A 27,293-nucleotide genomic window follows, 5' to 3' on the forward strand; every position below is an offset into this window, starting at 1 on the left:
AAAAGCATTCTGTTTATGTAAGAGTAATCTCTTCTGTAAATTAAGCCTGAAAGCATGTTACTGTAGCCTTATTTCAAGGTATTTGAGTTTTTAACTGGGAGTAAAACACTGGAAGGTGTTTTGGGAATAGTTGTAGGCTGCTGGTCCCAGTGATCCCATGACCTCTGTTTTGCTGTAGGAAGCTTGGAGTCACTCTTGGAGCAGCTGACCATTTTCAAAGCTTTCACAAGAGAAAGATGAAAGCCACAAGAAAAAATTGCTTTTAGCCCATGAGAGGCATCACTGTCATTTATGCTTAATGTAGCTAGGAATATTGTGAAATTCTGCTGATTTTTAAATAATATTTTTTTCAACTGAATTTCTGAAATGAGGAGCTTCCATTTTATTCAGTCTGTGTGAGGTTGAGCAAATGGCTTGTTTGCTCTCAGGCTCATCTAAGTGCATTGAAGCATTCTTTCCTGAGAAGGAAACATTTGTTTAAGACCAGCAGAAATATTTCTATAAAAAATTTGTATACCTTGGTACTTTTCTACAAAGGGATACTTTCTGAGTTGCCAAATCTCTGTTCTTGTCTCTTAATTAATTTCTTCAAAACTTATATTAATGTTGATTTCTCTGGTAGTTAGCAGGATACCAACAAAGATAGCAGTAGTGGGTTTTACAGGTTCATAATATGAATTTATTCTTTAGAGACCAGTGGTTTAGATCCTGTAATAGAATATGCAACCAGTGGGAGAGAGAACATTGAAGAGTGAGGAAAATATGGTAAAACAAAAGCAAGAAAGCTGTTCTGCTTAAGCAGACCTCTTAGCTGATTATGTGCCTAGCCCCTGTGATGTACAGCTGCATTGGACATTGCAGTGGTGCTGAGTCTAGAATTGGCTTTATGCATTTGTGCAGAGAAGTCCTGCTCTTGTGCATGAGGACAGGCTTCAGTTTGGAAGCCAGTGACAGATGCTGACTTTGGCACACACTGACGGGGTGAAGGAGAATACCTGTGTCACTGGAACACAAATCAGAAGTGACAACTGAATGCAAAGTTCGGTTTTTGCATTAAGGGTGGTGGTGGTTTAATTATTTTGTTTAAAATGGTGCCAAAGACACATGGCAGAAGCCTTGTTTGAAACTCACACACTCATGTGGGTTCTTCCCTGTTCAAAATGCCAGTGAGCTGCTGTGGTGCCTCTGCAGCTTTATACAGATTGAAGAGCTCATCTTCAGTTGGAGAGGTTTTCTTCCTTTTTTTCTGGATGAAGTCCAGTGTTGTCTCCCATGTGTACTTGAAGGGACTGTGTTCCAGCTCTCAGATAGGAAAAAGTGTTACTGAGTAAGAATACTGAAGATGTAAGTAGATGGTAAAGGTTTGGGGAGTGAGGGCATGAAGTGTGCATTCAAGTGCAGAAAGAATGGTCCTGAATAAGGGATATACACTGGGAAGGAGAGGGAATGACTGTAGCAGGAAGAAACAGAATGCCTCATGGGTGCTTTCAGGACAAGTATTCAGGCACTGAGTCAAGTGTTTGTGCTTCTTAATGTGAGAGGACCAGGGAATGACCTTGGACTGCGCTTCTGTGTCCATGCTCCTTAATTATTGCTATACTCCTTGCTGTGCTTTGGGCTACCTTCACCAGCTTTTGTCCAGACAAATCTGCTATAGGGAAAGGGAATCTTAGCAGCACAGGTGCAACTTGAGGTCAGGGTTTCATCTTCACTCTCCTCTGTTGCCCAGGACAGACATCCCCATAGAGCAGGAGGTTGTAGTAACTAGTTACAAGAGATAGGAAAGTTGCTGGCAAGAGTTTTGGTCCTGTGCAAAAATGGCAAAGGTTGAATCTGGAAGATTTTATAAAAGGGGTGGCAAAAGGATTTTGTGTGATTTCAGGTAGATGATACCCATGTTAGAGCTCTGATTAATTAGCAGTGTTGATTTTAGCATGCTTTAGTACAAAGGTGGAGGGGAGAGTAATGACAGTGAAAGGCTCAATTTTGGCTGTGATAATTTGGAGAGGATGACTGGGCAACTGCTGGCATGTCAGATTTGGTCAGTAACAAAATGTGTTTTGCATTTACTGTGTACACGCTGTTAAAGTGCTGCTGAGTTTTTGTCAGTGGGAGTGGCTACTCACATTTTGAAATATAATGGAATTAGAGGAATGCAGTCAGTATTCATATTTGCCTGTATTTTCTTAGTGTATTGAAGGAGGATATCTTGGCCCAAGTCATAATACATGATGTGATGGTAAGGAGTTGAAGACTGTGTAATAGTAGATATTGTGAACACTAGCAACATGATTGAACATTTTTATGTGGTTTTTTAAAATAGTTGTTTGATATATTTTATTGATACTTGTCTTACAGTTTATATTGCTTAATAGATTTTTAAAATAATGTTTAAAACACGTAGGGGTAATTTATAACACACTTTGATATCATTTTTAACAATAGTGTTGCAGATACTTGCTTAATATTTTAAATGCTAATTACAACTTCAGCATAACATTTCTGTGTAAGACAATAGACACTCCATATCCTTCAATCAGTTCAACTTATAGAGATAATATAATGGTGGGAATTATGCACCCAAATTTAGTTGAATGACTACTAGTCTTGATTCTCTGGCAGTAGAAAGACCTTAGCTATACAGCTCTTATTTAGACTTCTGGAGTTACTTGCATAAACTGGCTTGCTTTGGTTGAAGTTGGAATGGTGTGACTGCCTATGCATAGAATTAACTTTTCCTGTGGTGTTTTGGTATGTTTCAGGGGAAGGTCCACCTGGAGCTCAGACTGAGTGAAGTCATAACAGACACTGGTGTTGTCTGCCACAAGCTCGCAACACGGTAGGACTTGAAATGTAGCTGTGAAGTTATGAGAAACAGACTGATTGCAAACAGTGTGCAGTGCTTCATTAAAAATAGTTGGAGGAATCAACACATTTAGTTCAACATTGAATGTTCTTAATCAGAAATATCATTATGAGTTTATAGTGTGTGAGGTTTTTTTTTGTTTTCTCTTTTCCTTCCCTCTACATAATCTGTGTAATTTTCTTCCTAATAGCCTTAAATGTTAATCAGTGCCTTATCCAGTTTAGTCATGGCATAAATACTAAAAAGACATCAAAGGGTAATATTAATGTCCTTCTAATTTGCATTTATGACCTTACCAGCTGAGTAAATTTGCAGCACAACTTGTGTGGTGAGAGTGTTACTGAGCTGACTTAAAACAAAAGTTTGCTATCACTTACTAAGGCAGCCTCAGAATCAGCCATCTGGTCTCATTCAAGTTGGAACAGAGATGCCACAGGACTCAAATGGCTGTAAAGATTTCTCTGTCCTCTGAGGAGGAGTCTGGAATACCACTGCTCTTTGACCACACCAAAGCTTTTCGTGTTACCTCAGAAGCAGTGGCAGAGCTGGTTTGCCTGTGTGAAGAGTGCTTTGTGTTCTCTGGCAGAGGAGCTGTCAAAATCACACTGCTGGCATCATACACTTCTATGTCAGTCATGTCAATATGATAAATGCTGTGCTAGGAAAGTTCTGACCAGCCCAATTTTCAGACCAATATTTAATATCATTTTGTTGCTGCCTTTGCTAAGGCTCTATCCTGGTAGTCTTTATGTGTAGGACGTGTTAACAAATGCAGGTGACCCATATGGTGACCTCCATCACTGTAGGCCCACTCTTGATATGAGAATGGGCTGGGGTAAGTGGTCCTGCCTGCTTGTGCATATTCCCTCTGGCCATGCAGGTACCCTCAGAGCTCTGCAGCAGGTACATTTGACCTCTTTCTCACTGCAGTCTGCTCTCATGAGGCAGGGGATATACCAGGGGATAGTCTGCTGCAAGGTGCTGTGGAGGTTCTGAGCTCCAGTAAACTTGTTAACCAGGGCACAATGCTGCTGGAACACAGCTGTGCCTCTTTGAGAACAAAAATTGCCATGTCAGTGTAGCTGTGCACCACCTGGAGGGCCCAGCCTTCCTCTAGCTACTACCTGAGGACTCTCATTGTGTCATTCTCCATTGCACAATTTGAATATGACCAGGTGATGATGGTCACACACATACTGAGAAACCAGAGCTCAAACCTGTATCTTCCAAGTTCCAAGGCTGGCATCTTTTGTTTAAGTGTTGCTTGTATTGCTGTTGGTCCTAAGGCTTTGTGGGACAAGGGGAAATAGAAGGTGGGAAAAGGCAATTTCTGTTAGAGAGGGTGAATGTGTGTGGGACATACAGGACAGGGGGTTTATCACTGAGCTGTACTCTCCTTGAAGCATGCCTGGAGGATAGTATGTTTAGACAGGGAAGGGAGCACAGTTGTCCTGGTTACCACACTGAGGGGTTTTTTTGCTTTGGCCTTTCTGAAAGTGTGTATTGCACTCCTTAGATGTGATACAGCCACAAAGCCTTCTGTCCTTATCCTTTGCCTTATCCTTTGAACTCTAATTGTGGGTTGAAATCCTGTGATATCCGTGACTCTGCAAACATAGATTAACTGAAATGCCCTTGTGCTCCCATCTGTTTTGATTATTTAGGAGGTGTGCTGAAGGACCTTCAGAAGTGTTTGTCTCTGTTTGTTTTATTTTGAGAGAGTATGTCATACCACAGCCAGCTGTCTTTTAAAGGTTTTGTCTTCAGTTAAGTGGGACCCTGTAAAATTATAGTACCAATGGATTTTTCAGTGAACTTCCTGAATGCTAGAAATAGGTGTCTGAAAAGGTCCTTCTTAATATGTAATACATGCAGCTTCTTACTTCATGAATAGCAGTAAGGCAATGACTACTTCAACAGTGTGATTTCCTAACTTTCTATTCATTTGGCCTGACAGCTTTTAAATACTTATTCAAATTTTTGCTTACATATTCTCAATTTGAAGACTATTTCATTCATGTTCTACAATGCAGATTAAAAAAAAAAAGATTGGTTGTGAAGTATTCTGTAACCATGATTTGCTAGGTATTGTTCAGTGTATTTGCTGCAATGTGTAGAAAAATTGTGAGGTTTTAGCCATTGAATCATGATGAGCCCAGGTGTCTTAGAAACAAACTTTGAGAATCAGAGCTCAAGCAAGATTTTGTCTGCTGAAATTGGCTTTTCCCCTTGCCACTGTCTCCTCGGTATCTGTCCTGGACACTCTGGCTTTGTCTAGTTTCCACATTTATTTGTTATTTAAGTGGTGACAGTAGGGCTTAGCAGTTCAAATAAGAAAACTGGGAAAGAAGAATGTTTCTAGAGTATGTAGTTCCACAGGATTGATGCAGGATTTCATGGCCATCTGTCTTAGCTGTGAGAAAGAAGAAGGGAATGATGGAGGGGAGTATTTACATTGTGGGGGGAAAAAAGCACTTCAGAATGTAGGTCCAGCATTTTCTTCATGCCACACTGCTTGCTTCAGGAAGGTCTGAACTGCATCTCTTAACATTTTTCCACATGATCTGAAATCTCTTGCAGGTATGTTCATAGACATCTTGGTTTTAGTGCTTCAGCCTGTAAGAAAAGAGTGTGATAATTAAGCAATGCTCAGCTAAATGTCTTTGTAGCTGTAATTTGCCAGTGAGGAGAGCAGCAAAGGCAGGAGAGGCACAACCTTTGTTAGAGGTAGGTCATGAGTGCAAAGCAGAGACTAGGTGTTCTAGGGAAGTGCAGGTTCCAATTGAGTGTTGTGAAAATAACTGATTTTCTTGTGAATATCTCATGGATGTTACAGTGAGCAAAGAAGACAAGGCTGTAAAAATATAAGCAAGAATCTAGAATCACTGCATCTTAAAAACTGACTTGTTCTGGTGAATCTAATGCTTATCTTGTGAACTTCCTTGACTTTAAAAAAAAATATATTGTTTGTTTTAAATTCAGCATTTAGCTGCAGAGATGAACACTACCCTGCAAATTCCCTCCTAAGTATAACTGGTTGAACAGTTCAGGTTTGCAGGGAGAGCAAAAGCTGCATCCAGTGGGCAGCTGTTTAAAAATACCTTAGAGACACTTGCTTTTTTAAGCCCCAGAGTAGTGCTTGTTTTCAAAGACCACATATGTAGGCTAAATGAAGACTTGGCCCAATTAGGAAACTTTTTTACCTCTTCAGAAGATGTGAACTTACCCATAGGTCTTTATCAGTGTGCCCTCTGAGCCTGTTCACATCACTGCCACCCCTGCATTTCAGAAAGCCTGGAAAGCAGCTGGGGCTGAGCCAGCCTGCAGTCCCGTGGAGCATGCTGTGAACAGTCAGCTGGATGAATGGATGGAAAAATTCATCTGAATGGAAGGGCAAATTAAAATATTTAAGTGCTGAGCTCTTGAACATTAAGTAGTAGATTATTAAAAAATGCAAAGGGCAAGTGTGCTTCCCTAGCCCCTGCAGAGGAAGCAAAAAATTCAGTTCAAAAGTGGTTACCTAATAGCTCTCCTTAAGAAGCATTCAGTACTTTCATTTAGTCTAAACCACTAAGCTGTTGTGCTTCATCAGAGGCCATAGTCTCAGACAGCTGCTACAGCACAATCTCCTGGACTGAATCCCTGCAAAAGAGATTAAAAGGAGAAGCATTAGTGGATTTAAAAGTTACATTGACAGTACAGATGTAGGCACCACACTCACACTACTTGTGTCCCCCAGCAACTTCTTCTGTCATACTCTGTAAGAACCACAGCTCTCACTTTGGATGCTCCTTCTGGGAAAGGTTTGCTACTTGTGGGCACCCCCTGTGGGACGTGGTGCAAAGCCTGGTGGTCCTTGTGACTGATGCCCATCAGTCTCCTGTATCCCAGTTACAGGATTTGGGATGCAGGCTCTGGATGTGTATGTTCACACCATACAGAGAGAGCAGGTGTACAGATTGCTGACCACAGACCCTTGCCCAAGTATGTCAGATAAAAAACAGCATGCATGGACCTTGTGGTTTGGTTCCTTCCTGTTGCTGCATTTGTACTAAACACTGTTATGCTGTGTAGTGAGTCACCTTGAGTGCTGGGAAAAAGAAAATTTTATTCAGTAGGTCTGGCTTCTCCCCTTTCTGTCTTTCACTCACAAAAGATCTTGCCTTGTGTTCCTCCACACTTCTTACAGCCACAGCCTTCCTGGCCTGCGCAGTCAGCCACTGCCTGTTGTGATATCAGCATCTGGACTCGCCTTCCACTGGCTGTGAAGGCTGTCTCCTGCTTGTCACCTGCCAGAAATCTATCTGTAATTTTATGAATATTTTTAAGATAGGCCATGGAAAGAAGTGGTCAAGACTTTCCCATGCTTCTGGCTGCATGTGTCCATATACACCCCTTTGTGCTGGCACAGCTTCTGGCAGCTGCTTGAGCAATGCTGTATTTTATTTTTTTTTCCTCATGCGTTTTAAGCTGAAACAGGCCTTAATCCTGTGTATCCTAGAAACTGCACTTTTCTTTTTGTGTAATGCAGAAGAAGGGAAATGACCAGGGAAAGATTCTCTTTCTGCAGCCGTGCTGGGTGGAGGTGTTTGAACTAAGTCATGAACAGTGTGAGTCTAGCCATATTACATGAACACATCTGAAAATCAATGGTATGTACTTTTCCCTAATTTTTTTTTGTAGGCCACCACTTCCCACATGCAGAAACTTTCCTGCTTTGCAACCAAACTACTCATAAAGGATCCCTAGACTTTTTGTAAACCTTTCCCCATCATTGCTAGAGCAGGTTTTGGGCAACATATTTGTTTTTAGTACAGAAAGGTGGTTCCCCAGAGGCTTTAAGGCCTCTGGGCTGTCCAGACAACTTTGTCTCATCTGTCAGAGGCACACAGGCCAAGAAGAGCAGATACATGCATTTGTATTTATTTAATACAGAGGAGGGCTCCTGTAGATAGCTTTGTAGCAATCTGCAGGCTTTGCTGTGGTTAAGCTACTAGAGGCAACATTTAGAGGCAGTGTTCTGTATTTAGCAAGATGACATCTTGCAGCATGCCTGAAGGAACAGGCCGCTGAACTCCTGTTGAAAGTCAGAGTGAGCTGGGAGCCTGGCTCCCTGATCATCCTCTGAGAATTCCAGCATGTGTATGTAATTAGTCACATTTAAATGTCTGTATTTATTCGGTGTCCCCAGCTGCTCCTTCAAGTGTTGTCTTATGTCTTGTCTCTTAGTTTTAAAAAAGCTTGGAAACATCTGCTTTGGAGAACTCACCCCTCCTCCCCTCTGCTTCTTTTATTCTCCCACCCAGTAAATCTATACAGCTAAATAACAACATATGTGCTTCAGAGGCCACTGCTGTCTTTCACATGTAGTAACACAGTTCTACAGTAAACAATTCATAAGTCTACAAATACATTATCAATACTGAAATTTTATTTGGAAAGTGAAGCTTTTGTAGCTCTGGTATGGAAGATGTGGCTGTTCTGCATTAATTTGTGAATTAAATGCTGTGCAACTCTCTTGAGGACTCTACAAGATGTATTCTGATCATGTGGAACAAAGCTGAATGGGCAGGTTACAAGAGCAAGCAGGAGAGGAGACAATAAGTAGGTATGACATCCCCAAGATCAACGCTTCAGGGATTGTTAAAAGAGCAGTGACTGATCTCTGGACTTTAAAAGCCTTCTGAAGAGGAAGAGGGAGGTAAGGAAGAAGGTTTCATTTGTCAGGTGTGGTTAAGGTTTCTGCCTAGGCGTGGGAGTCCTGGGACTTGGTGGTGGTTCCCTTGCCTTCCCTGCCATGGGAATAGAGCACAGAGCATGCAGTGAGCAGCATCTGACCTTCCTCTCTGATGGCTCACATTATAGATCTGAACTTCCTTGTCCATGAGCATCGCTGCTCACTGGTTGACAATCACTGCCCTAAAGCAGATTGACTTTATGTAACTGTTTAAAAGTCTCTTATGCAATATGATGTTTCTAAGGTTAAGGTAAATGGTGCTTCATTTTGAAAATTTCAGAGGCTCAGCCTTTTTGTTTTGTTGGTCACAATTCATGAAGGCCAAAGTTACATATATCAAGTCTGGTTGGAATGGCTGATGGCCATTCCTGCTTTTGGATCAGCAGTCTGGATCCTAATCTAAAGCATAAGAGGAAAACATGTTTTTTTCTGGTGCAGGTCTGCTGTTTCCTCCTGTGATTGCAAGAAGTATTTTCTTTTTCCAAATTGGAGCTGGTGTTCCACCAAAGTGCCAGCAGGAACCTGGGCTTGTTTCTTCATGGAGGCAATGTTTTGTTGCTTTGTGAGGCAGTAGCACTCTGTCTCAGGCTCTTGATGGTTATGTTGATGTGGTGCAGGGCTGCAGCTCCTGTTGGAGATCAGAGGAGGCCAGAGCTGGCAGTGACTGCTTTTCTTATCATGTTACAGCTCTTGGTGCTGTACCTACATCCAGAATGGGTCCATGGGCCACCCAGCCCTCTTGGGTTTGCTGCTTCCGGTTGAGAAAACATACATTTGTCTTGCTTTAGAGAAGTTTCCATTCCACTGCAGATACATGCAGCCAGCTTTGAACTCACCTCAGGGTCAAATGAAGCTTATTTTCCTGCCTAAAATATGACCTGCATCAGTTAGGGGAAAAAAGACATTGCTAACTACAAGAAGGCCAGTTTAATGTATGCATCAATCAGGTAAACTTACAGTATTTTGAAAAATTTCAACTTCTTTTTGCTCCTGGGAAGGAAGGCTAAGAAAGGCACCAAGTAGTCTCATGGCTTCATTTTGAATAAACTCATGTATCCATTAAATGTGTTACAATCTCCTTTCTCTGGAGACCAAGCCCTGCATGAAGCTGCACCTTTTCCTGCAGGATTGCATCTTGATCATGCTTTTAATCTGCTGTGGGTTTCATAACAAATTGATGGGGGGAAGATGCTCAGAGGTTAAATCGCATAGTGATTAAATCACAGAGTGATTTTGGTACTTTTGTCACGAAGTGCTGCAGTGCTGTGAGTTTTGAGAGTACAGAGGGGAAGAAAGAAGATATATCTTTTATAAGGCTTTAACACAGTGCATCAATTTTTTCTTTTTTCCTCCCAGCTCTCATAACACTGAGTTTACACTGTCTCTGCTGTGCTTCTCCATCCCCACCATAGCCTCTGCTGACTATTTTGTAGCCTAAATCAAGTTTCAACTGTTCTCCATTAAACTTCTGATATATAGAAATACTGTCTTCTGCTGCTGCTCTTTCCCACTGAATAAAGTTTGTTTCACACTTCTTTGTTTTTGTATTCAGTGTTTCTTCAGTGCTTCTCTTCTCTTCATTAAATTCTTTATGCAAATCACATACAAGTGTCATTTTATCTGTAATCCCAATCAACAGCATCTTCAATTAGACTCTTCTCCAGCAGAACATGTTTTAATTGCTCACCATTTTGAGATTGGACAGTCATCACATGACTCTTTGGAATAGGTATAAAACTCGGTTTGTAATTAAAGACTCAAATGTAAGTCTTAAGTTCTGTTTCAGGAGTAAATGCTGCTGTGTAAATAACATGATAGTACTTCCTGTTTTACACAGAGTATGCACAGACTGGGGTTATAAATGGAGGCAAATTATTCAAGCATAAATCCTTATGGTAAATGGTTTTATTTCTAAATGTGCTCGAGGCCACAGTGCATTCAGGGTGCTTCAGGGGCATTAGAGAGCATTCCTGTAGTGCCCATGTTTGTAAAAGGTGCATGGATTTTGAGAACTGAATTGTTAGCACCTTCAGTAGGCTGCCAGTGTCCCAAATGTCTGCAGTTCTTACTTCACTGATGTCCTTTAATGATGATCAGCTGGAAGAGTTCAATTACATTTGAGGTCGGGCCCTAGGAAAAACCGGCTAGCTGTCTTGCAACACAACCTATATCAAAAGGTTCTTCCCTTTGGAGTACAATGTATTTAGCATAATACAAGGGTGAGCTTGCACCCCATTTCATTTTGAATTACTCCTGGGATTTCTACAGCTTCTGTGGCAGGCACCATCCAAAACCAGTGGAGGAGTTTCTAAAGGAGCAATATGATGAGGCACAAATATTACAGTTGTCTCTGCAAATTTATCTGTTGCTCCAAGAGCAACACTTGTCAACATGACATTTAGGTAGCAGAATGGAGCTAGGGACAGACATCAAGGTAGGATAGAAACAGGGGAAGCTAGAGGGTAAAGAGGAAGTTACAGGGCCCCAAGTGTTGAGGTTGGACAATTTCTTTTTTTGTTGGGCTTTTTTTTTTTTTTTTTTTTTTTTTTTACAGCTACAAGGAAAGTAGAGACATGGTACACAATACCTAGGAAACACTTGTCATTAACTTCATTGTTCACAGAAGGATTTGTTGAGAGGAAGTTATTGCAAAAAGTCATACAGTGGATGTGGCAATAATGAGAAAGTATCTCTTGCCCTACTCCATCTGGAGTCACGTTCGTGCTTCTGGGCACGTTATTGTACTGAGAATGCAACTAGTTATGTGCTATGGCTGAGTACTTTCCAGAACCCACAGTGCTAAAATCACCTGGTATCAGCTGTACACCCTACTTGTCTGTCTTGGTGTAAATCTTTGACTTGGATGCCATTTTTTGGATATTTCAGTAAGAGTCAATTGTGGAAAAATTAATCTGTTTTGCCAATTATATATTTTTAATGTAAAAAGCACTTGTGAATCAGATTAAAAATCTTTCAATACACATTGTTAATTTATTAGCACTTTGAAACCTGTCGTTTTCACTATCCCATTCCTTTCTGCCCTACAAGGTAGGTTGCTAGTTTATCTAAGTTTTGTTCTCATAAATGCTAAGAGAAAAGGGAAATACTCTGAAAGAAATTGCAGTGAGCCTAGAAATTTTCAAGGACACTGTGCTTTTGGAGGCAGTAATGTCTGCAATTAATTTTAACTTATTTTACTGTTGACTTGCTTCCAAGCTGATGGTTTTGTAATAATTTCATACAAGCTTCAAACAGAGGCAATGATTCAGCTGGACTGTATACAGCTGCAGCTGTACTTGCTGTATATGGTTTTACCCTTTTAGTTGTTTGATAGTCTCTGCTGATTTGTCCAGTTTTATGCCCCACCAGCCCAAACATCATGTTTGTAAAAGGTGGCACACAGTGACAGCAGACTCTCTACTTATGTACTTTTCAGTCAGAAGCTGCTGAGGACATCCAGGGGTGCTTTCTTCTCTGCATAACTGTTGAGTTTAATAAAATCAGTAGAACTGGAGTATCTTTTGAATTCTCTACCAATTATTCAAATTTTGTGGAAAACGCCAACTGATTGAAAAAAAATTGTCAGCAGGAGATTGATTGACAAATATAGACAGAAAGCATTTTCTCTTAAGCTTCTCTCTTTAGGAGATTGGGCTAAAAAGCATGCTGTTAAACTCAGAAGTGTTCATGCAAGAGCTACAGGAAAAATAGAGGAGCTGGTAAATATGTCTTACAGCGAGTGCCTGCTGGATTTATGCAAGAAAAACTTTGATATCAAGCTGGGGAGGAGTGTTGATCTGCTGGAGGGTAGCAGGGCTCTGCAGAGGGACCTGGACAGGCTGGATCCATGGGCTGAATCCATCGATGTAGGTCACACCTTGAGTGCTGTGTCCAGTTCTGGGCTCCTCAGCTTAGCAAGGGCCTTGAGGTGCTGGAGTGTGTCAAGAGGAGGGCAGTGAAGTTGATGAAGGGTCTGGAGAGCATGTCCTGTGAGGAGTGGCTGAGGGAGCTGGGGTTGTTCAGCCTGGAGAGGAGCAGGCTCAGAGGGGACCTTCTCACTCCCTACAACCACCTGAAAGGACAGTATAGCCAGGTGGGGGTTGGCTTTTCCTCCCAGACAGCAAGTGGCAGGACAAGAGGACGTAGTCTTAAGCTGTGCTATGGAAGGATTAAGCTGGACATTAGGAAGAAATTCTTCACAGAAAGGGTGATTGGGCACTGGAAAAGGTTTCCCAGGGGGGTGGTGGAGTCACCATCCCTTGGAGGCGTTTAAGAAAAGACAAATGTGGCACTGAGTGCAATGGTCTAATTGACAAGGTTTTGTTAGGTGATAAGTTGGACTTGATGATCTCAGAGGTCTTTTTCAAACTAGCTGATTCTGTAAAATCTCATGTATGCACCTTATTTAGAAGAGAGTCCTTTTGAATGTATGGTTACTTATTCCTACTGTAAGTGATAACCCATGTTTGGAAGATCAAGACTAGTGGGAAACAAGTAGTAAAACCATTGGAAGTTTGTTGTTTTTTGTCATGATCATTAATCAGCAAACAATTTCATGTGGAACATCTTGAGGATATTTTAATAGTTGTGATTTCTTTGAATTGAGCCTTGATTGCTCTTCAGAAATGTCCTCTCAAGATGAAGTAAGCATCATGAGCTTGTTGCACAAATTTAGTAGGTGTGAGCTATCATCACTGTCTCAAACAAGGCCAGAATGTGATCCCAAAGATCAGTTTTCATCCCAAATGATGAGGATAAACATAACACCAGTATAAACTCCTTCTGCAATAACTGGAATTAAAAAGCTGATGTGGGCTTCTAATTACAGCTGGTTATACCAACATGCCTATATGACTTTGCCCTAATTTGCATCCTGTTTTTCCATAAGGTAAAGTGACAAGCCACTAAAAACTTTAATAAAGAGCACTTTACATTGCTTTTCATCTCTAGAGGCTTCATGCTGTACAAGCAATGGTGTAACCATCACTTGGTGAAGCACATTCTTCTTTGGATGGGATATCATAGGTTTTAACTAAACCTATGACATGACTGACCTTTCAGAGTAGAAAGTCAACTGGGACAGTGTGCCAGGGGAAATGGTTTACAATTTGTGTACTGCTTTGTTCCTGGTAGGGGCCACCAGGTTTACCATTTGGATGTGCTTTTGTTGTACAGGTAATCACAACTGGTGCTTTTTCCTGTCAAACAGGTCAAAGGGATTTTGTCTTCCGTTAGAAACCTGTGGCTTCCTCTCCAGACACCTTCTGGGTTTTGCTCTGTAGGTCTTTTCCTAACATCTTAAAACTTGTGGAGAGTCTTAAGAGCCTGGTGCTTTATTGTTGTAGCATTGCAGAGGATGATGCTTTATTAAGGAGGTTTCACTGCTAATGGAAGATTTTGTCTGCAGGACCTACTTGCTTTGATGTTGCTACAGAATGACCACAAAACGTCTTTCATGGATTTTCTGTATTAGGTTTACAGTTTGATCCTTCAGGCACAGAACACTATTGCACATCTTGTAGGACCAGAGGAATTATTCAAATTAGGCAAGTCACCATCCTGTGTCAGCTGTTCTTGAAATAAATTGTTTATGAATCCTGTTTGATCTCTTCTTTTAGGAAGCCAGGGAGATTGGTAAGGGTTTTTCAGTTAATTTCATAGGAAACTGTATTACAAAATGTGCATTTTGATCCTTATGATGCTTGTGCTTCTTCGATGGGGCTTTGAGCAGCTTGCTTTAGTGAAGGGCATCCTTGCCCATTGCAGGGGAGTTGAAACTTTATGATCTTTTTGATCCCTCCAACCCAAGGTATTCTGTGAATAACTCTATCTGCATCAGTGTGAAAAATTTAGGTAAATGAAAGTTAACAAGCCTCATCTGTATGTTGCAATTTGAGTCTTCTTTACGAAAGACTCTGTTGTTCTACTTCCTGCCTTTTACAGATTTGGTGTATCTGGTTTAAATTGAATGTTTCTGGTTTGGGTTGGGTTTCTTTTCTTTAAATAATGGACAGGTTTTGAGGATGTAATGCCTTGATTTCTGTGTTAAATACTGTGTGCTTTTTATTTTTTGCCTCCTGTGTTTGATTACTGTGTTGTCCATAATTGCAGTGAGATACATTAATATCTTTTTAGATTTGTAAATCCTGACAGAATCAAGTTATTAATATATTATGTTGTGAATTCTAGTTGAAGAGAATTTTTATGTTCACTATGATACAATTTGTATAACTTTAGCTCAGTTCTCTTATCAAAACAAATTCAGTGTATCAGCATTACTTTGGAATTTAGTTGGCAGCATAACTGCCATCAGGTCTCAGCAGGGCTAATCAATCAACCTGATTTGAATTCCATAATGAAAGTATTGCAAAGTGTAGCAAAGATCACTGCCCTTTAATAAGAGCTATTGTTAATCAAGATCCCAGATTGTCTGATGGTTCACATAAATGGAATCAAGAGTTTTTCTGAGTTGTGTCAGGTTGAGTTTTTTAAAGCCTTAAAGGTTCTGCCTACCTCAGGTGTGCCAAGGCATTCCCATTACAGAAGACTGTAGCCTCTGTGAAGCGTATAGGGGCACCTTTGGTTGCTTTCTAGTTCCAAAGGTAATTACTTCTTTTCTTTATAACAACCTCTTTTTGTATTGCTTTCATTTAGAAATTTCTTACTACACCCTATTAAACTTTGTTACTACATCTAATTAAATATATGATGTGAAAATCTATGTGGAGGAGTATTCTAGAATTTATTTAGTAGAGAAATCATTATACTTGGGTTGGGTAGGGATGAGAACAAGCTGGTTCTGTTTACATTCTATTGGTGCTACAGCTTTCATTAAACTGTCTCGTTCCCTTCCTGTGTGCATCCCCCATCACCCAGAAGATGCTTCTCATCTGATGCATTTTCTTAGCCCAAGAGTTTTGGGTTGTTGGGCCCTGTGGTTCAAATGTGTCATGGTATGTGATTTAGACGCTCTTTTCCAGTCTGCTGTGCTTTATGTTCTCCCCTTTGTTCCAGGTATTTGTCAGTTCAGGTCACTCACCAGAATGTCTAAATTATTATTTAAAATATTACTGTCTATGGCCAGCCTGGGATATCTGTTTGACATGACCCATACTCAGCACTTGGGAGGAAATTCTTGCTCACCAGCTAGGAACAAAAGCCCTAGGATGAGCTGCTTCTGTTTATCTCTTTTGTTTCTTAGAGCTGAATACCCCCACTCTCACATACCTACCCCTACCAACTCCCCACCAGGGTGTCTATTTCCTTCTCTGTCATAAATTCTTTAAAGCTTCTGCTTTTAGCATTTTCCTTTTACTTTACAATCAGACTCCTGCCAGTAGGCTCAAAAGCTTTTGGGTGATTTCTTTAACTTTTACTCTGCCATGTATCTATCGCACTCTCTTAGGGATGAGTGTCAGTTATTCCTGATTATAATAGCTTCCTGATTGTAAGTTACTCCTTATTATAATAGCTTCTTCATTTTGTCTTCCTTCTTGTCATATGAGTATCAAACATCTAGGAGTTGTAGATGCTTCTGGCCTCTGCTGGCTGGTGGAGGAGAGAAGTCAGGACAAGTTCCTGCAGTTTATTTTGTTTGCTTATGTGCTCATGTATGTACACAGTGACATGCAAGTACTGCCTGAAATGAGAGATTGTGCTGTGTGCCCACAGCTCCTTCCTGGGAGCAGATTGAACTTGGACAGGTCTCGAGTCAGAAATCACTGCAGGTTTCTTTCCATAAAACCATTATTTCCCATACAGAACACTGAGACTAATATACCTTTCCGAGCAAATAAAAATGACACGGAAGATTTTTGTGTCATGGTCTGGCTTCATTATTTAGCCATAACAGCCTTTCTGCCTCTCACTCCCATGGTGCCTTTTGGTCGTCTTTTTTTCCTTATCAGCCTGTACAGACAGGATCTCATTGCTTCCATTTAGAATTGCCACAGGCCACAGTCAGCTCAGCTAAAGCTGCTGGCTGGGCTCTAATAATTTGCTGTGTATTGTACTTGTTTCTCTTTTGTGCTACACTCCTTTTGCATTTCTCACCATGCTGCATTAACATGAGTGCTTCTGCAACTGCCTCAATAGGTTGACCCATTCCTTGACTTCCTACCATACTACATGAAATTCAAATTTCTTCACTTGCCCCTGCAAAAATCAATATAGTACCATCATTAAGGACATTTATCCTTTCCTGATTGAACCTCCTCTTTTGTTTTGCTAATTCCATTGCTAGTTTTTATCTACTATTTGCTTTGCTTTAACTTGTACTTACATCTTTTGTCTTCTCTGATTATCAGCATCTACTAGAAATAACTTCTGCTTGCTTAGCTTTTTCTCTATTCTCTCCTGTTGTTAAGTTCTTGTTCCCTGTTAATAGCAGGGGTTGCCAGTCTCAGACCAAGGCAGAAGGAAATGATGATGTCAGTGCCAGGAATAGTCACTAAATCACCGTAGAGCAAAATTTCAGTGAGCTTATGTCTCTGCTTAAAGCTTCAGGGCACTGTTGTGGAGGATAATTTAACCATGTTTTAATATTGACATAACTGAAGAGTTTTCTGAAGAGGCTCTTAAGAAGCTTGCAGCTCTCCTGAAATTGGCTCATAAACTGGCTTAACTACTAATGGATTAACTCCTTGTCCTGTGAGAACAGGATGGCTGTCACCCACTTTTTAGTCTGCTCTCTTTTGTACAGACTACAGATGGTACTCTGTAAATGGGTGCTTTTAAAGGTCTTTCTAGAGTGAGTATTGGAAAGCAAATGGGATGGTTTGAGCTGTAGTATGGAGGACAGTTCCCATAATAATAGCAGAAAAATAGTCTGTTTTTAAACTTCTAAGAAATGTTGATGTTTAATGACATGAGAAGTTTGCAGTTTATTGGAAGTGATACTCGTTTTAGGAATGCATATGTGTTGACAGTATTTCTTCCTTCTATTTAATGAAGTAGGGGTTTTGCATTGGATGTAGTTTTATTGTAATATCTGTCATAGGATTTGGTAGAATGGGGAAGTAGGGACTGTGCTCATTAGCTTTCACTTGTTTTCTGTATGTTATTTGGTGGCTTTGTATGAATATTTGTCCCTGTTTTGCCATAAAATATCTTCAGTAAAATACCTGGGAAAGAAATTTTTGCTTGATCTAAAATGCTGGCAGTTAATTCCTTTTCCTTTGCTCTCTCACAAGGAAATCACCATTGCCAGTCTTGTGTTAACAAGAGTTGTGTGTGTGTGACAGAAATTTTGTGCATACAGAGCTTTCCACTTAAGACCAAAAGCTAATCTGCATACTGCATGAAGCTGCAAAAATAGTTGGTCAGCTTGGGAAGAAATCTGTTCAGGGTAACACAGGTTTAAGAACATGTTTAAATTTGTTGGACTATCACAATTTTCAACTGAACTGGAAATGGGGAAGAAAAAGTAGTGCTTACATGGGGTTGCAGCTGTAATCTCAATTTCAAGGTTTCTATTGTGCTTTTATCATAGAGGCTTTGGGGAGTATTCTAAAGGGGAAAAAACCAGAGTAGTTGCCTGCACAGCCTATTCCTCTGATGTCATTAAGGTTGATCAAAATGGGAGTAGTTTTGAGTGTAAAAATATATTTTATATATAAATGTTTCAGAGTCAATGCCTCAAATACTGTAGAAGTCTTTATTCTAAAGGAATACACATTGAATAAATTGCTGGTCCAGGTGAAGTGCCATTTGTTTCAATGGGGCAGGATTTACTTTAGTACCACAGACCTTTGTGACAGAATGAGTTGCCACATGAAGGCGAAAATAGCTCCAGTTAACTGTTAATCCTCTCAAATGTTAAGGAGATGGCACGTGTTTATTTTTGCTTTATAGGACAGAACTTGTTTGTTCACCAAAATAAACTCAAAAGGAGGGAGACTATTATCCAGACAAGACAGAGTACTGCTGGAGTTCCTCAAGGAGAATAGTTTTCCTGGAGGGGCAGTGAGAGTGGTGGGAGGCTAGACTGGAGACCAGCAGTGTGGATGAGGACTGGATAAAAACTCTGGTTTTAGTTTTCCTGGAGAGATGAAATAATGTAATGGGAAAATGTCTTAAAATCGTTATGATAAAGCAAGTATTGATGTATTTTTTTCAGAATGGCTTTATCTACTTGGACATTGTTCCATCCTTTCTTTTCCCTGGTTCATTCTACCATGGTGGCATGGTCTCTGGTGACCAGACACTACCCACTGCTGTAACATTTTCTGTCTGTGCCGGACATAACTTGTAGGTGAACCAGGGCGCATCATTGCAGGCAATTCCCAGGATGTGAGAACTGCTGTCAGAGGAAACTGGTCTGTTCCCAGTACAAAACAACATTCAGGTGAGAAGAATAGTAGGAAATCTTGTTTTGGTACAAATAGATCACTTCCAAAAGTCAAGGAATAGGGACTTTTGAAATAATCTTTTACTGGAGTTCTCTTACTGGGAGTGGGCATGATCCTTTGGCTTCAGATTATCATCCAGAGGACAAGGATTTGATTGAATATGTGTATTCCATATTCTTAGCCTCCTTATTACCTGGGGACAGATTAAAGTCAGAGTATAGATTGGTAAAGAAATTTTGAGAGGGTTGGGACATAATAGTTGTAGTATTTTTGATGATGAAGGCAGAGTGGAATTTAAAATCAGGATTGAGTAAAATGTAAGAATTTTTGTCTTATTCCAGAAGAAACTGGCCACTTCATCAGCCTGTTGACAAAAAAGGGTTGTGTGTGTATGTTAAATCCTCAGTGGACATCCAGTAGATTACTTTATGGAAGTGAAGGGGAAGAGCAAGGCTTGTCTGAAGGTGCACAAACAGATGTAGCATTTGGTCAGACTCAGCCCAGGATGCTGACTCTGAATCTGTCTAGGACATGAAGAATGATGAGAGCAGTCATACAGTGACACACTCTCCTGGCCTCTGAAAATTTATGATTCAGGGAATTTCTGAGTTAGACATGACACCTTTCTGCTTTTAGTGGTAAATGTACTTTGTCTGAATTATATTCAGACAAAGCCCCTCTGAAACATGTGAATATAACTAGTTTATTAAGGCTGTAATAAACAGCCTTAATAAAGGAGGCCTGGTATGCTCCTTCCTGCAGTGGAAGGTGTAAGTCAGTTCTCTGAGAGCAGCTGCCATGTGCCCACCCAGGTGTGAGTTGGCCAAAGTGTACATGAAAGTCCATCATGCAGCAATACAGCAAAGTTCCTCAAAAACCACTGGGAATGAGGAGGGAGCTCAGCTTGTGGTGCGAAGCTGCACCAAAAGAAAAGAGCATTCAGGAATGAACTGAACATTGCAAGAAAGGGACACCAACTCTTTGCTGTTAGACTAGGCAAATAGACTGCACTGCTCTATTGTGAAGTTAGAGTAATAGCCTTATTTTATGCTCCATGAAACACCCAGTCACAAGGAGAGATTATTTAGAAGTGTTCTGTTACCTCTGCAAGACAAAGTACTCAAGATAGTACATATGTTACAAGATGATTCTAGTGAGTAGAAAAGGAAAAAAAAAAAGAGAGAGAGTGAGAGATCTAGAAACTTAAGAAACTAAGTCATATACCCAGCTCTGGGAAATGTACTTTACTAAACAAGTACTTAGCATAAGCCAAAGATGCATTGTTTTGATGATAGCTCTGACAAATCTTCCACAAGTTTGCTTTTAAGTTGGTACTTGTTTGGTCAGGCTTACCTCACAAAGTACAGTGTTCAAGTAATCATTAGATCACTAGAGCAAGCAAGGAGGAAGTCTCTTGTCTTTAAAATGATGCAGAGCAGAACCTGAGTATGGCCAAACAAATGTTCATATGAGGTGGAATTAAGTCTCAAGATGAAGAAATGAAAGAAAGCTGGAACAAGTGAAGGCTGGAAATAGAGGAATGATAAGATAGATGAGCAAACTTGTTAAGTATCTATATTGATCTCAGAAACCAAGCAATTAAATATATGGTACAGTGATAGAAAGCAGTTGTATTGAAAAAATGATGTATTTATTTTCTCTTGAGGAATCACAGTGAGAAAACAGTCTGATTTGAGAAGGGGAATGGGAATGGTGTGCTGGTCCCTACCCTGAGCTGAAAGTGGGGAAACAACTGTGCCTGAGTCAGTAGAACAGTAAACACCCATACTAGTTTTAAGAGCAGCCATGTCCCATCTGGTTTCTTTTTTTGGTCTGTTTTTGCCTTGGTTGTCCATTCTGACACACAAGGAGGCTGATGACACATGTGCATCTTGAGCTAATCACAAAGCCTGTAATTTCTAAGCAATTTTTGGAGTTCCAGGGCAGAAGCATGGAATGCCTGTGGGCTTGGATCATTCTGATGTTGCTCACCTGTGTTAAGGCTGATTTTGAGTATGTTTGTGTAGGGGCTGTGTCAGAGATTACAGCCTGCAGTGCTGAGTTGGCAACCCAGAAGCAGAGGAAATGCCTGTAGTGTCAGATATGAGCTACTTCATCTTTGTTGAAAAAACTCTTTATTTTTTTCAAGACCTTCTGCTCCTGCCACCCTCTCAGCTTCTGTAGACACAGAGGCATGCTTATGATATGTTTAGGTTTTTGAGGTTTTCTCTAACCCACTGGGAATTTTCCATAGCTTATTTACTCTTCTGAAGGTTTGGTCATGAACCACACTGAAAACTGAACTGCCTTGTTTCTTGAAACCTATTAATTTTATAAACCAAAAGCAAAGTACAGTGAGGCAGCTGCATTGAGAGTTTTCTCATATGACCCAGTGCTAACCTTAGCTCTGCCCAGCCAGGCAAGCTGTGAGGGATGGCTCATTCTGCCCCAGCTGGGCTCCAGACAGCTAATGGTGAGAAATTACCAGTTGGGTAGACAGGATTCTGGCAGCCACCAGACATACTTTTTTCCTCTGGGGTCTGATGAGTTGACTTGTAATTCTTGAATAATCTTGATTGTCAGGTTTTTTTTTCATTATTCTAGTTCATGTAAATTCAGTTAATTCTGCAGATGACCAGAGCAGGGGCATTTTATTTCTACTGGCTTTGTTCACTTCTTCCCACTATACCCCCCTTTCCCAAGATCATACCTTTATCACACTTTTCTTGTTCATCTAATCCAGATATGAACTGTCAGTCTAAATAATGTGATAGCCTTGTGGCATAACTGAGATTCCATTTTATTGTCTCTGAGAAGATAACATTTTGTTCTAGCTCTTTCCTTGCTTGCCAAGTAAAGCCAGTGTTTTGGTACCAGGCTGGGAGAGAGGAGCATTAATTGACTTAGCAACTTTCCCATGACTGAAGAAAATGTAACAAATGTAACAAAGGCAGCCCTGACATTACAGTATCCTGCAGCTAAGGAGAGTGTTCTAACATGTGTCAAACAGACCTGTGCATTGTTGAATTTTATTGTTTCTCCTCATAATGCTTTATAAGAAACAAGAACCAGAATGAATGTCTCTCCAAACACAGCCTTCCTTCCTCAGAATCCTAAATCTTCTGTCTTTTGCCTGATTTCTTCAGCACTCTTAAACAATAGCTGCTTTTAAATTACCTGAAAGGCTTGTGATACAGTCTGTTGGTGTGTTTCCTGTTTTCCCACATTTTGTTTCTTTCAAGGTTGCTTTTGCTTTTCTTATTCCAGAAGCACACAAAGAAGCATCATACTCTTAAGTCATCATGACTGCACAAGAACATCTGTGTATTTTGTTTTATTCTTTTTTTTCCTTTTATTTTGCTTTTCCCCAAGAGAACAGAACAACTACCCTACTGTGTAAAATGCCCCTCTAGTTTAGCCTAGTACTGATACTCTCTGGTGAGTGATACTTCAAGTGGTGTGATTGCTCCAGTGCTGCACACTTCCTGGACCATTAAGCTTTAATAGCTGTCTACAAACCTATACTCCATTAGTTTCTGTAGTGCTGATTTTAATCCACATATTCTTTCAGCCTCCACAACACTGCATGGCAATTAATTTTGCAATTTCATTGTGTAGAAAAAGTACTTCCTTTTGTTTATTTTTAAACCTTCTGTCTGGTAATTTCATTATGTGGCCCTTAATTCTTATTTTGTGAGGAAATGTTCTTCACACCATTCATGATTTTGTAAGCTGTTAGTGGATGGATAACTTCTGTTTTCTGAGCTGGAGAGTACAGCCCTGGGAGAGCTCTGGGTGGTTAGAAGCCATCTGTTGTTCTTCTCCATGTGTTCTGGAGAGCACACACAATTCAAATTATAGGTGCCCATTGATGTACATTGCTGTGTTCTCTCCAACCAGCTGGTGATACTGCTTGCCTTTTTAAGCATTGCTGATGATGGATGTGATAACACAGGGCTACCCACAAGAAAAACCTTCAGTTCTTCTGTGTGGCAATATTAGAATAGATCCTGTCATTGTACATGTGTACAGTTAGGATATACATAGTTTTTGTTTGGATGAGTTCACACTTTTCATCATTCAAGTTCATCTGTGATGTTTATTATTTTCCGTTTTGATTGTGTAGTGATTTGCAAACTCTGTATGTCCTCAAGTGTCGATTATGCTCTCTCTAGGATCATTTTCTGTTTTCTGCATACTCTGGAAAGAGCTGCTTTTACTAAAACAGGAGTCATAGTCTCTCTGGCTACATGCTCTGTTTAAATTTCACATAGTTCTTCTCTTATGGATGAGAGCTTGCTTGGAATCCATTCATCAGCAGCAGAAAATTGGCTGACTGCTGTAAAGCCATTGAGTTACTATTTCATTTTAAGGAACTTCCAGACTGCTTTAAGGAAGCACTGGAACACAGGAGTTTGGTTTGACACTGACACTTGGTGTACAATTGTTCTGTTAAATAGGAATGTGTTCAAGCTGCATCTGTCATCCTAAAAGAATTACCAGTAGTCCTGCTGTGGCTCACTGGCCAAGTGTTTCTGCTGTGAATGTAGTCCTACTAGTGTAAAGACCACTGGAACGAAAGGGTCTGTCCTTAACTTGTAAGAAAATCAAGCTGCATCTGCCTCTTCATAAAAACTTTCTGCTGGTACTTACTGGTTTTACTCCTGCACTGACAGATACAGATACTCTGTCAGAAGGCTACAGTGTAACGTTCCCCATAATGTTCTTTCTGTTCACATCTGCCCCCTTTAAATTTAAAAATTGGCATCTCCCTTAAAATTTTGAGTATTTGTGTTACTACATGTGCAAAGAAAAAGCTTATTCTACACTTTCTCTGTAAGGTAAGCTAGGTGAATTTGGAGTAGGATTTGATTGCTTGAAAACAGTCATCTGGTCTATTTATGAGGCCTCTGAGAGATGTGGAGCTCTCAAATTTACATGTTTCATGGGTACCTCCTGCCTCTGTGGAGCAGCATCAAGGGATGGTGGAAGAAACGAAGTATGCATTGCATTGAGGCAGCCAAATATGTGTTTTGTGTGTTGTTTGATGCTTGAGGGTTCCTGAAGCTTTCACCATAGATTTCCAGCTGGTGCTGGGATAGAATTTGTGGCCTGAATTTCACTGTTTGTGTTGTAGCACACTGGGTAATATCAGATATGTGCTTAAACTAGGTGGCTTCAGAGGCTTCTAGATTCTGTCTCTGTGGATGGTGAACTTGTAGTGAAATAAAAGAAGTCCAGAGATAAAAGTAGCACATGACCTGTGCAATCCAGGCTTTTCCTAACTCTCTGTTGTTTTGATCTATGATTCCACTTAGCATATCCAGAAAACAGAACATAATTTTGTACTAGTGTTAGTGAATTAGCAATGAGGAGTTGACCATGTGAGGGCTGTGCAATTCAGAAGCTTGTGAGTTGGTGCATTGCTGGGGGTTGTATTGAAAGACAGCTACCTAGCCTCCATTCTGAGGGGCCATGGGTAGGACAATTCAGCTCTGAATGTAATGTATCATTTCAGTCACCTGTGTGAACCCCTTAGTGTGATCTTCAGTTTTCTTCTACTTGTAGTGCTGTGTGAACCTGTCTAAGGTGTACCTTCTCTGGTGCAAAAATGATTCCTGTATTGATGCAGAATATTACTTCTTTTCTCTCTTTATGGAGGGTAAGTAATAATAGGCCTGTAGTTAAACGGTATTTAAAGTCTACACTATATGTTACCAAATAACTTGCCTTGTGGATGAGATTGTGGAGCACTCTCTGTTACTGAATTTTTCTCTTATCACTCATCTTTACATTCTTTTGCATTGAAATTGCCATCACTGAAAACAGTAAAATGGCCATTACTTGGCATGTGATGTTTTAGCACCCAGAATTTTGCATGATTCTTCAAATTGCAATGATAGTACTGCTCACTTGCCCCGAGAGCTCCGTGGTTTATCTTTGCTGAAACTTTCCAGTTAAAATGGTGCAAATACATCAGCCCAGCAGGTTACCTGTTGGAAGCAGAACTTGTTGCTGGAGAGAGAGTTCTGGAAAGTGGCTTGTCTGTCTTTGTTTCCAGCTGGTGCTGCATTCCTCAGTAGGTTTTAACTTCTGAAACATGCAGCATTTTTTCAGTTTTTGGGGGTAGTTGTGTTGGGTTTTTTTTTCTTCTTCTTTTTTTCTTCCCCTAAGACATGTTGAAATGAGAGTGCAAAAGTGCAGCTTTCCCACCATTGTGTGCAGCAAACCCCAATTTGTTCCATATTTTCCCTCCAATGTCTCTGTTACTACTTGAGTGTAGAGCTGCTGAACATTGAGAAGGATGGCTGTGTCATATGCCCTGGTCTGTAATTAACACAACTTTATAAATAAGCCCATGCCAAATTTTGCAAAAGCACAGAGGTCTTCATGAATGTTATTTTGAGAAATTTTTTAACTGCTTCTGGGATCTGTCTGTGTGGATTTTTTCTTATATTTCTCTTACAGAATTAATTCTGGTTATGTAGTTTGGTGAATAAATTGTCACAGAATTTTAAAGTGCTGACAGCTCCCATCTTGACAGCAGACTCCTACTTCATGAACCTTAAATTGCTGTGCTTGCATAATAAAAATCCTTTGAGTTAAGGTTTTGCAGTAATTTAACATTATTTTTGACCCTTATTAAAGTTAGTATTTAAGAACAGAATGTGTTGTTAAGTTGAAGTATAAATTAAATGTTTCTGCTTAGTGACATTTCAATTCCCTAGTGTAAAGTACTGTGAAAAAAAACCTATGAACATGCTTCACTTTTACTTTCCCTCAAGCCTCTTTCCATTAAATTAATTTATTTGTCTTCATTTTCTTCTTTTGTAGAGTTTTGGAGTGCCAAGGGCTGCCCATTGTGAATGGGCAATGTGATCCCTACGCCACTGTTACCTTAGCAGGACCCTCCAGGCAAGTATTGCACATTCAAGGGCTTCCATTTTATAAGGGTGCTTTCTGTTTCCTTTGTCTATTCCTATGTTCCTGTGGACAGCTGGGAGTATTTAGACACTGCTAGAATATGTTAAATGTTGGGGTGGGTGTGTGTATGAGCTACTGAATTATGCTAGAGTAAGTAATTTGAGACTTGTTTCAGTTTTGATTTATGTAGAGACCTGAATACTTTGAATATCCTAGAGTACATAATTTGTGGTTAGTCTTAATTTATGCATCTTCTCACCTCACAGTTGGAGGCCAGTTTTTGTGCAAATTCATTGCCTAATTTTGGGCAGGGTAGAAGAGAAATGTGAATACATCAACATCTTGCCGAGTATGCACGTTTGCATGTGAATATTTAGAGTGTCTTCACTTTCAAGGTGTGACAAATTAATATGTATGTCAAAAACCCTCAAAGGTTCAGTCCTGTAATTTGATATATGCAGACATAATATCATGGATAAAATTTGGAATGAGGTTTAGTGATGTGATTGTGCATGATACTCGTCAGTTTAAATTTGGGATTCAATTTTCCCATCTGTTATAAAAATTTTCTGTGTTGTTGGATGTTGTTGTTTTTTTTCTGCTTATCTAGTCGTCTTTTATATCTGTGTCATTTTAGAAACAAAACAGCTCTGCTGTGACCTCAAAGAATCAGATTTGGTAGCATGGGTTATTAATGATGTTTTACAACAATTTGTTGAAAATACTATGAATAAGAAGCATTCTTGACAAATATTTACCTTGCATGTAGAGGAGTCTTTGAGCCTGTCTATATTCTGCATCTTTGTCTAGGTGTGTTGTGCCTTATCTCTATTAATGGACTTGTATATTTGACTTGTACACTTCATTTTAAGCCTGTAACTGGTTTCAAATGACTGGCTGGGTGGCTGTTATTGAAACTGTAAGGAGACTGATTGACTAACTCTTGAATGTCTGAATTTACTTTGTCTGCTTCCCTGTGGCCCCCAGTCTGGATTATGTATGACTATTGATAATGTACTTCCTTCAGAATAAGGAGCATAGCATTAACCTATTCCTATCTGGGTTTTGATGGGGGGAGAATGCTTGCTTCCTATCTCCAGCAAGCAGCATGCAGCTTATTCCCATTCACTGCTTTGTAATTGCTCAATAATTGTGCTGCCTTAATCACCTCTCGTTCTACATCCTGCTTCCCAGTCCCCTCCCAGATGGGTTTATCAGTAAAGAGGCTGATTGGCAAGTGTGACTGATGAGATGGGGTTGGCAATCTGTGCTGTGTCCTGGAGGAGATTAGTGTCTCTTATCTCTCAGCTTCTCCTAGGAATAGTGGGATATTCTTAATCTGTACATCATTCTCCTCTCTGGATTTTCCAGTGCCTCTCATTTTAGAGTAGGAAAGCTGCTTTATTCAGCTGCAATT

At 40.2% G+C, this 27,293-nt stretch overlaps 1 protein-coding gene across 2 annotated transcripts in view; it reads left to right on the forward strand.

The window, feature by feature from the left end:
- Positions 1-27,293, forward strand: part of RASA3 (RAS p21 protein activator 3) — a 197,481-nt gene that overhangs the window by 138,005 nt on the left and 32,183 nt on the right. For both annotated transcript variants that reach the window (XM_050980645.1, XM_050980641.1), the window contains 2 exons: positions 2,763-2,839; positions 25,787-25,867. In XM_050980645.1, the coding sequence (XP_050836602.1) occupies positions 2,763-2,839; positions 25,787-25,867 (158 nt within the window). The remainder of the gene's footprint in view (positions 1-2,762; positions 2,840-25,786; positions 25,868-27,293) is intronic.

This window comes from Serinus canaria, chromosome 1 (assembly GCF_022539315.1).
Source record: "Serinus canaria isolate serCan28SL12 chromosome 1, serCan2020, whole genome shotgun sequence".
NCBI classification, from domain to species: Eukaryota; Metazoa; Chordata; class Aves; order Passeriformes; family Fringillidae; genus Serinus; species Serinus canaria.